This window comes from Bombyx mandarina, chromosome 24 (genome assembly GCF_030267445.1).
Source record: "Bombyx mandarina strain Sakado chromosome 24, ASM3026744v2".
Lineage (NCBI taxonomy): Eukaryota > Metazoa > Arthropoda > Insecta > Lepidoptera > Bombycidae > Bombyx > Bombyx mandarina.
The window spans coordinates 9,327,129-9,338,184 of NC_143230.1; the positions used below are offsets into that span (position 1 = coordinate 9,327,129).

Below are 11,056 nucleotides of genomic sequence, written 5' to 3' on the forward strand. Positions count from 1 at the left end.
AGATCCTTATTTTGTCTGGTGAATTCTCACCATTTTACTGAGATCCTTATTTTATCTCATCTTATTTATTTATTTAATATATTTCGTACACACAGCTGTTAGAAGAAACACGCCAATAAGGATACAGAGTACAAGGGCACTACTTATTTCAAGTTGAAATCTCTTCCAGTAGGCCCGCAGAAGGAAAGAAGATATAGAGACACAAACCTAGTGCATACAGTAAACATTACATATAATAATATAAAAATATTACAAGATCCAAAACAATACATATACATACCTACATACAATACAATACATGTATTTACTTTATATTATAATACATACTTATTTTATTCAATTTAATTTTATTACGCATTTTTCGTAGATTTTATAATTGAAGATTTTACTAAATCGTCACTGGGAACGTGGCATCGTAAGATCAGCTCACTGAGTTTCTCGCCGGATCTTCTCAGCGGCTCGCGATTCCGGTCCGGCGGTCTGTGAAGCACTGCTCTTGCTAGGGCCGGTGTTAGCAAATTCTCTCAAATGGAGTCCCTGAGCTCACCTACCCGTCTGCGCGTAGTTGGAATAGCCTCTTAGTCTACCAGCTAATAGGTGGAAAAAAAATTGCCTAGAGTCAAGTGATTATGAAAGTTCATTGACATCGCAACGTAAATGCAACCGCCGACCTTTAAATATAAGGTCCAAAATTCAACAATCGTAACGCACCATTCAAGGCTCTTCGCGCCAAAAAAGCAATAAGATTGCAACACTCACTAAAGAGTATTAATTCCACAACATTCTAAATAGAGGTTAGATTCTCTCCAGTTTTCGAGAGTCGCAGACATAAAACTGCTTTCGTGAAGGTTTAGTTTCGTGTTTTTTACTGTCGTTGTTATTATTCCAGACATTTCGAATAGATTACAGTTTTCTAGAAACTCGAAACGCGATTCTGGTAAGTAGTTTTTAATTAAGAGGGTTTTTTTTATTGCCCTTGTGGGCAGACGAGCATACGGCCCACCTGATGGTGAGTGGTTACCGTCGCCCATGGACTTCAGCAATTCCAGGGGCGGAGCCAAGCTGCCGCCTACCGCTTAATACTGTCCACAAGCCTCGTTTGAAGAAGGACATGGTGCTCGGGAAACACCGTGGAGGGGAGCTCATTCCATAGCCGGATGGTACGTGGCAAAAAAGACATCTGGAAACGCACTGGATGACCGCAGTGGCTCCAATTAGTAACTCTACTCCGGTGGCGGGCGGTGCGATGGTAAAAACGAGATGTCGGTATCAAAGGTATCAAGGGTAGGTTTACTATAATTAATACCAATATTTTTTAAGTAATTTCTTTATTGTTCGTATGCACAAGCATACGAGCCTAATACAGCAATTCGACGGTGTAACATTCAAAACGAAAAGAAAATAAATTATAATAAAACAACACTCTGAGGTCGTCGGTATTTCTTTTAAATTGTACATCTCTTATTAATTATTACTAAAAATCACGATAAATAATACAAATAAAACGTAACCGAAGTTCGAAGCGTGCGCGTTCAATAAATAGTTACAACGAACAAACAAAAAAAAAGAACAAAAAAAAAAAAAAGAAATGTGAGAAAAAAGACGTGCACCCCGCGCGGCGGCTACCTCGAAAGTGACGATATTCGTAACATTTACATGATTAAACATTATACATCCTTCGGCTGGTAACTGTTATTCTATTATCGTCTTTTGTTATGGTCGGATGGTGTTTGTCTTAGATTTTACAAGCCAGCGACGATAGTGGCGGGATCTTCGACGCCTTCCTTGATCTTTCTGAGGAAGAGTACAGCTTCGCGGCCGTCTATCAGCCTGTGGTCGTAAGTTAGGGCAATGTACATCATGGGCCTGATCACGACTTGGCCGTTCAGAGCGATGGGCCGCTCGAAGATGCCGTGCATACCCAGTATAGCAGATTGAGGCGGATTGATGATTGGCGTTCCCATCAGAGACCCGAAAACGCCTCCATTGCTGATGGTGAACGTTCCGCCGTCCATTTCTTCGATCGTGAGCTTGCCGGTTCTCGCTTTTTCCGCTAGCCCAGCTATGGTGAGCTCGATATCAGCATAAGTCATGTTCTGGACGTTTCTGATGACCGGTACGACGAGACCTTTCGGTGTGGCGACCGCTACCGAAATATCTACGTAGTCCCTATAAATTATCTCGTTTTCTTCGATAACAGCGTTCACCACGGGCTGGTCCATCAGGGCGTTGGCGGCCGCCTTCACGAAAGGTGACATCAGACCGAGTTTGATGCTGTGCTTCTTAGTGAAGGTGTCGAGGTGCTTCTTACGGAATGCCATGATGTGGGACATGTCGATCTCGTTGAATGTCGTCAACATGGCGTTCGTGTTCTGAGCGTCCTTCAAACGCTGAGCGATGCGTTGCCTCATCCTGTTCATCTTGACCCGCTGCTCGGTGCGCGTGCCGGCGATCTCTTTGCTGTAGTCCTGTGGAGGAACTTTAACAGTTGCTGTCTCGATTGCCTGAGCGTGGCGGATGGCGGCGACTGGGATTGAAGAGATGGGAGCAGCGGGTGGAGGCGGAGCGGCTTTAGGGGTGGGTGGGGGTGGTGGGGGAGGAGCTGCCGCGGCGGGAGGCGGTGGCGGAGGCGGAGCGGCAGCTTGAGGAGGCGGCGGCGGCGGCGGTGGTGTATCAACCTTCGGAGCCTCAGTAGCTGCAGCCTTTTTTGGTGCTTCCCCTGTGATCTCTAACCTAAACAGCTTTTGTCCAGCTTTAACGGTTTCTCCGTCTTTGACGTACAACTCCTTAATGACACCATGGCCGGGCGCCATGACCGGAATGGCGGTTTTGTCCGTCTCGATTTCCAGGACCACTTCATCGGCGGCTACGCTGTCTCCCACTTTCTTATCTAATTTGACGTCACCTTCAGAAACGGAGTCCGGGAAACTTGGAGTGGTCACATCTTGCTCTACAAGCAGGGGATTCGTGAAGTGGATGGATGCTACTTGATTGTGGGCGACCAGAGCTCTCGGTTGGTGCAGTTTGGTTGCGTGTAAGGGTGCAAGTATTTTGGGCGTTTGAGTTGTTGACTTGAAGCGGATGGACTGGCCCTGACGCCGGTACAGCGTCTGGATGTGCTTCGAGCAGCGTCGTAGCATTTTCGCTTATTGAACGTACTTACCCTGGAAAATGGAGAATAGATAATAAATAAATCATTGCGTTTCCTGTCAATTTTTACTGACAAAAAGACATGGGCCATTTTCGGCCCAGCTACTCGTGCTCTCAAGGAAATTAATGAAATATCTATAGAAAAAAACATTTCATTTTTACATAAGTGCTTGTTATATTTAAGGGTATTTTAATGGTGGGATAATTAAAATCATTAATAAAAAAAAATGCATGACTAAGCTACATTGATAATATTGAAGGAGTTGCCATAGGTAAAATATATTTATATTTTAAACAATTCACATTAAAGCTTCTTAAAAAAAACATAATATTGCAAAAAACTAGCAAAATATATTAAACTATTTCATTAATAGATTTTAAAATTAATATAAAATAACAAATCTAAACAAAAATATATTTTTATACTTTTAAATCCGTAGAATATTTATTACATGGAAGAATAACTATTGATCTTAAGCAAAAAAAAAAAAACTACGCTTGTTTGATGTTTATAGACGTTTTACATATTTTGATCACTCGTTTTCGCACTCGTTCGCATTGTGGAAATTATTAAGTGTTTCGTTGCGATATACCTGCTTATTATATTTTGTTGTAATATAAAGTGTAGTAATTTAAATAAGTAATATTTGAGCTGATGATGATGTTAAAGTGTCAGTGTATTGACAGCAAAATCATATGATATAACCTTAAATTCTTATCTAATTTTTAAATATCTTTGTATCCTCATGAACAATATTGATTTTAATCTGTTTATAATAAAAGGAATATATAGTCTGTTATTTAAACTTAATTTCATTACTGTCCTTGAACTTCGTTTAGTGGGCTGTGCAATGTATGTAGAGTGGCCCATGTCCTTTAAAATATTGATTCTATTAATTTCCGGATATGTAAACATGATGTAAACTATTAGTACCTACATAGGCAACATTGTTGACATATTTCATAAGTGACGATTACCATCAAAAAATATAGATTGAATTTGACAAAAAAAACTTTTCCAATATTTTTTTCTAAAACTTTCTTTAATGTATATAAAATATTTATATATTTATACAAAGAGTTCCAATAGGGCAGTATTTAAAAAAATGCAGGCATACATTATGTAAAGCCATGTTTTTTTAACATACGAACAAGGGGGAGTTTAGGAAATTTATATAAATTTATAAAATTCTAATGTTCATATTTTGATACATGGCCATTGTTCAATCAAAATATGAACATTAGAATTTTATTGTAAAATTGTAATGGTAACACCTAAGTCCTAACCAAGTTAGCTAATTTTAAGATTTGCCTATGGCAACCCTCTCTTCCATTCCTGCCTTTTAGCCCCGTGCATGGCAAATTGTAATTGAATTATAATAAAACTAGAATAAACGTGAACATTCATTTTACAAGCCTGTTTTATTTACACAGTGGGCATAAAAACCATGCAAAGTCATCATTATTTAAATATAATAATCAATTTCCCTTAATTAGTCCTGTAATGGAGCAATGGACACATTTCTATTTATGTTTTGTAAATATTTTATCGAAATCAGGAACATCACTGAGAAGTGTGTTTTCAAGTAAAGGGTTCAGCAAATGTTATTATATAATTAGCTATCGTTATTGGAAATAACTTAAATTGTTTTTTATTAAGCAGAATTTGTTTTTGTTAAGTTTATGTTGGTATATTCTTTTGAATATTGCATAATATAATATATACACAATTAATTTTAAATAAGTTTGTCTGCAATTTTGTGTATATTTATATTTCAGACCTGTTTAAATTGGCTTCATTGGAATGTGTATATATTTACATGTTAATCTATGTTTCAATGCACTTATTCCTTTATTCCATTACTTCCTCTGCATTACCTTTTGTTGACTGATACAAAAACCGCCAGAATGGTATTAAGTCCATTAATTCTAAGTCTATGGTTAGCGGCGGCTTGGCTCTGCCCCCGGCATTGCTGAAGTCCATGGGCGACGATAACCACTCACCATCAGATGGGCTGTATGATCACCTGCCTTCAAGGGCTTTAGAAAAATGTATACAAATAAAATAATAAGTGTAATAAATAAACATATAAATTAGTGGTGTCCATTGGATTTTCTCTGACAAACCATTTAATTGTAGAGCGGTATTTGTCTATACCAGTAGACTGTAACCTTGTCAACCAAAAGAGCTAAATATAGATAACACACTATTGAAGTTTATTCAAAGAGACATTTTTTTATGTATATTTTATAGCCTTGTGTTTTTAAACTGTTTACTTCTCTCTTACTAGGTAAGATAATAATTAATATTCCGTGCTTGAACTAAATACATCGCGGAATGGCCTTGGCCGAGGAGTCACAACCACATGCGGCTCATGAGGCAATGGTTGGCGACCACTGGTCTATCCGATAAAATTGAAATATAGTGTTAAAATGTAACATCTTGTAGGGACCCAGATGTATTTACTTAATTTATTTTACATTACGTTTTCATCAGTGATTTCCAACAGAATGGTACATTACAAAACTCACAGTAACCCCCTTACATGTATCTAGGTAGGAGAAAACTATGATATGTAAAAATATCAATGGATCTAATATATTTAGCATAGTACATAGTAATATGTATGATAAGTATTTACATTTCAAATTTATCTTATCATGAATTTTATAAGTAAACAAATCAATCTCATACGAACCCTATTGGAGAAATATAAGCAATCTGCATATATGTGATGTAATAATACTGTATGGATTAGAAATTCTAGGTGGTCATTGCTTTCGTATTGTAACAAAATATTGGCATTACAGAGTCGTTGCAAGCATCATGCGGCAGAGGTAGAAGAATACAGTGTAGTTTGTTTTTGCCCTATAGTCAAGTAAAATTTTTTAGTACATTCATTCACTGAATCATCAATATTTATGACTAATGAACATAAATCTAATCTAAGTTCTGTTAGCTAGATACTTTAATAGTCATCAGTCTGGTTGAAATTTTTGCGGTAGTTTGAAATGCAAGAAGGAGGGTAGACAAATTTGTCGTCTGCACCTAACAGCACCCCTCCCTTTTTAGTCTACCCATGATCATGAAACTTGCAACAGCACTGATAGATACATCACAAATTCCAACTGTTTACATTTTCATAGTAAAAATTTAAAATACATAAATTTTTCTAGGTTTAAATTTGCGAGAGATTCATAATGACGTAAGGATATTTAATTTGTTAGGGAAAAATAATATTTTCAGTCAAGTATTTAACTATAAGGAAAACCATTATCTAAATTAAAGATCATAAGATTTTATGTTCCATAATAGGAATTTTGTTCTGTCATTTCAAAATTTCGAGATAGTCGTCAAATTTTAAAAAAAGAATAGAAACAGAATTAAATACACATTCCTATTTTTGACATTTTGAAAACTTAACAGCATTTTATTAATAATGTAAAAACGCATTATTAATACAACAAATTATTGGGTTCAGAAAACAGCTGGTTAGATCTGGTTAGTTTTCATTAACATTTAGAAGCAGTTTATGTTAAATTTTACTGTAGCCGGACATCACTAACACGCCTACAATGCAGTGTCAAGGTTATGAACGAAATTAACACATAATCTCATTAATATTGATAAAAACCACACCCCTTACCTTAACGAAAAGGTAGACGACACCAATCAGCGTACGATGCAGTTATTTCACGAACAAAATATGGTTACATAAGATTCGCATGACAGGCTTGTGTTAATACTTTTTAATGTTATTAGTTAAGCATTATCTGACAGAGCTGGTTACGTCTGCGTTATGGAATAACTGAACATATACTTCACTTTTATTTTGACGCTGCCTTTTTGTGGTAATTATTGATTTTATGGCCCAAAAGATCTACATTTATCGTTCGAATCGCTTTTAGCGAATTCAGGCTGGTCGCCACTTGTCAAAATTCAAAGGCAGAGTAGATTTTTAGAACCTGGTTTTGTGCGTGAGAAGGATGCTGATATTAAAACGTTGGTGTAAAAAAGAGAAAGAATATTTGGATCGTTGTGCAATTTAAATTAGAAGTGTGTATGGAATGCTAACTGAATTTGCGTTTTGTTATTGCTTTCCCTTTTTAAGGGGAATTCTGAAATCCTTTTTTTTTTTATATCGACGCACAACAATAGTTACTGAAATCTATGAATTGCCATCACCTACTAGGAACCATGCTGTTAATTACTCATTTGTATCAAGTAATTAGTAGTCGCAATTGATCCAAAAATCACGTGTTATTAATATATGGCCGTAAAAAGATTGGATTTATTCATTTTTTCGGGTCCGATCTAAGCTTCCTACGAGGTTCCTGAGCCTACGGGGGTGCGTGGCACATATTGGGCTTGGCGGCCGAAAATTGTAAAGGCCAGGACCGAAAATGGTTTAGAGGCCAATCTAACGACACTCCAGCTCATTCTTTTATGACAGAACACGGGAAAGATAGTGGAATAGGTTCGTGGGCCGGCTATGAGAGATAGATGTAAAGAGCATACTCAAAGTTTCAAAGCGAGCAAATATTAGTGACGCCGCTGTAACAAGTGCTGTAATTTAAAATGTAGCGCCAAAAGTTATTTTCTTAAATTTTTCATTTGTGCGCATTTCAATCCATTCACTATTTCCCCAACCTATTTGCTGGTAGCGTATGGGGCTATTCCAGCTACTCACGGGCTCGTAAGTGAGAGTGTGCTAACATTAGCCCTAGCAAGAGTATGTAGTACTTCGCAGAATCTACCATTGGACGACTCCGTTCACAAATGTTAACAGTGTGCTTAGTGCAAGTTTCATAACGTTCTCGATAGCGTAAAAGTTAACTCAATTTTGTATGCAGTTGGAAAAGCGCCCCTAGCGGCAAACGTACGCAAACGATCCCATTCCATACAAATATTAGCTAACTTTTACGCTATCGAGAACGTTAAAAACTCGCACTAAGCACACAAGTCACATCGCTTACTACCTTAGCGCTATAATAAGAGTTTTTGAGTTGAAGTTTGCTGGTTAAAGCTGGACACTTTTTTCAGCGAGGTCCCCTATTTGAAACTGTTTTTTTACCTCTACCCTCCATAGAAACCACAATAAAGAAACCTAAAAAAACTAATAAATTCCTACCAAAGACAACAATGTTTTTTTTCGCTCTCACGCAGGCAAAGGCTCACGTCATTATAGTTTTTTTCTCTACCTATTCGCTGGTAGCCTAAGGGTTTATTTCAGCTACGCGCAGACGGGTAGGTGAGCTCACGGGCTCAACCTGAGAGAATTTGCTAACACTGACCCTAGCAAGAGCAGTGCTTCGCAGAATCTACCACCGGTTCAGAATCGAGACTCACTGAGAAGATCTGGCGAGAAATTCTGTAGACAATGAATAGTATTATTTGTAAGAACTAGGAAGCCGTCGAAGTCGAAGTCGTCGTGGCCTAACGGATAAGACGTCCGGTGCATTCGTGTCTAGCGATGCACCGGTGTTCGAATCTCAGGCGGGTACCAATTTTTCTAATGAAATACTACTCAACAAATGCTCACGATTGATTTTTAATTATTAGTTGAATTATGGATGAATTAATGGTAAATTATATAATATTATAATATCTTGCACTGCACTAAAATTCGCATGTCAAATAATGACAAAGCATACACGCTGCTTTTAACTTGTGTAATAACTAATTTTCACTATGCTTGGCGAATAAACGATTTCTTTCTTTCTTTCTTTCTTTCCACGGTGAAGGAATAACATCGTGTAATAAAAATGAAACCCGCAAAATTATAATTTACGTAATTACTGGTGGTAGGACCTCTTGTGAGTCCGTACCACCACCCTGCCTATTTCTACCGTGAAGCAGTAATGCGTTTCGGTTTGAAGGGTGGCGCTGCAGTCGGTATATATCTTTATTTATCTTTCCTAGAAATAATTTATATGACAAAACAACGTGTGCCGGATCAGCTAGTATAGTAATAAAAATATGTTAATAGCTGAGATTTTAAATACTCCTAATTTTTAAGAAAAAATTAATATCTTACGTGACTTGTGTACTTACAGGAAATATTTTTCCACGCAGCACACTTTATTCTGTTTAAAACTGTAATATCATTTCCACTTCCTACACTAGCGCTATTTCGGTGATACTTCGAACTATAAATCGCTGTTTTACAGGTGGACACATTCACCTTGTCCCCTATACAAGATAGTACATAATACCTCTACGCTTCATAAGTTTTAAGTGGAACATCAGCATCTGTACAAGCGTCTACTTCAAGGTCTCTTTGATGGTGAGTTCAAGCAACGTAAGACACGTTTCAAATCAGATCTATCGTAACTATACTTGAGACCTTAGAACTTATATCTCAAGATGGGTGGCGCATTTACGTTGTGGATGTCTATGGGCTCCAGTAACCACTTAACACCAGGTGGGCTGTGAGCTCGTCCACCCATCTAAGCAATAAATAAAAAAAGCCCTAAAGTATTGTAAGTATTGTACTGTGCGGCTATCAAACGATTTATACCAGGTGGGCTGTGAGCTCGTCCACCCATCTAAGCAATAAATAAAAAAAGCCCTAAAGTATTGTAAGTATTGTACTGTGCGGCTATCAAACGATTTATACCAGTTTTCCCGACACTACTGCTAGTTTCTCGTCACTAATTAGGCGCAGTAACTACATTCCCGCCATAAAAGTATTTGGCCAGTCCATACCGTGGGCTACGAAGGCTGAGTACTTAGGCGTCACTCTCGACAGGGGATTGACATTCGGTAGGCAGCGGCTTCGAGCGGTAGGCAGCGGCTAGGCTCTGCCCCTGGCGTTACTGAAGTCCATGGGCAACGGTAATCACTCACCATCATGTGGGCCGTATGCTCGTCTGCCTACAAGGGCAATAAAAAAAAAGAATAAGTAGGGGAAAAAAACGTTAGTTTGTTCTGAGTCTGCGCGGGTGGGTGCAACTATACTTTCTATTTAAAATTAGACGATCATGCGGTCTTTTTTTTTTATTGCTTATATGGGTGGACGATCTCACAGCCCACCTGGTCTTAAGTGGTTACTGGAGCACATAGACATCTACAACGTAAATGCGCCACCCACCTTGAGATATAAGTTCTAAGGTCTCAAGTATAGTTACGATAGATCTGATTTGAAACGTGTCTTATGTTGCTTGATCTCACCATCAAAGAGACCTTGAAGTAGACGCTTGTACAGATGCTGATGTTCCACTTAAAACTTAAGAAGCGTAGAGGTATTATGCACTATCTTGTTTGGGACAAGGTGAATGTGTCCACCTGTAAAAGCAGCGATTTATAGTTCGGAGTAACACCGAAATAGGGCTAGTGTAGGAACTGGAAATGATATGAATGTAGCAGTTTTAAACAAAATGAAGTGTGCTGGGTAGAAAAATATATATTTTTGTAACTACACAAGTCAAAAAAAATATTATTTTTTCTTAAAAAAAAAATGCAGTATTTAGAATCTGCTATTTACACATTTGTACTAGCTGACCCGGCAAACGATGTTTTGCCATATAAATTATTTCTAGGAAAGATAAATAACCTAGATACCGACTGCAGCGCCATCTGCCGGGCTGATTTGTAAATCTAAACCATCCAGAGCGTCCAAACAAACCATCCACTCAGATGCATACAAAAAAAATCATTCAAATCTGTCTAGCCGTTTAGGAGTTCAGTGACAAACAGCCGCACATATATAAATATAAATATAGTACTTACTGTATTTTTTTTATTGCTTAGATGAGTGGACGAGCTCACAGCCCACCTGGTGTTAAGTGGTTACTGGAGCCCACAGACATTCACAACGCAAATGCGCCACCCACCCTGAGATATATAAGTTCTAAGGTCTCAAGTATAGTTACAACGGCTGCCCCACCCTTCAAACCGAAACGC

The 11,056-nt window shown here is 38.0% G+C and overlaps 1 protein-coding gene across 2 annotated transcripts; it reads right to left on the reverse strand.

Moving 5' to 3' along the window:
- Positions 1 to 1,372: 1,372 nt before the first annotated feature.
- Positions 1,373 to 7,213, reverse strand: LOC114241640 (dihydrolipoyllysine-residue succinyltransferase component of 2-oxoglutarate dehydrogenase complex, mitochondrial). Of its 2 annotated transcripts, none has more exons than XM_089737851.1 (2): positions 6,798 to 7,213; positions 1,373 to 3,164 (listed from the first exon to the last, which is right to left on the reverse strand). In XM_089737851.1, exon 2 carries the CDS (start codon positions 3,138 to 3,140, stop codon positions 1,743 to 1,745), a length of 1,398 nt encoding a protein of 465 aa, XP_089593977.1. In that variant the 5' UTR covers positions 3,141 to 3,164; positions 6,798 to 7,213; the 3' UTR covers positions 1,373 to 1,742. The 2 variants fall into 2 exon arrangements, with proteins under 2 accessions (XP_089593977.1, XP_089593976.1); XM_089737850.1 differs by having other exon boundaries at positions 6,977 to 7,148.
- Between the last annotated feature and the right edge of the window lie 3,843 nt (positions 7,214 to 11,056).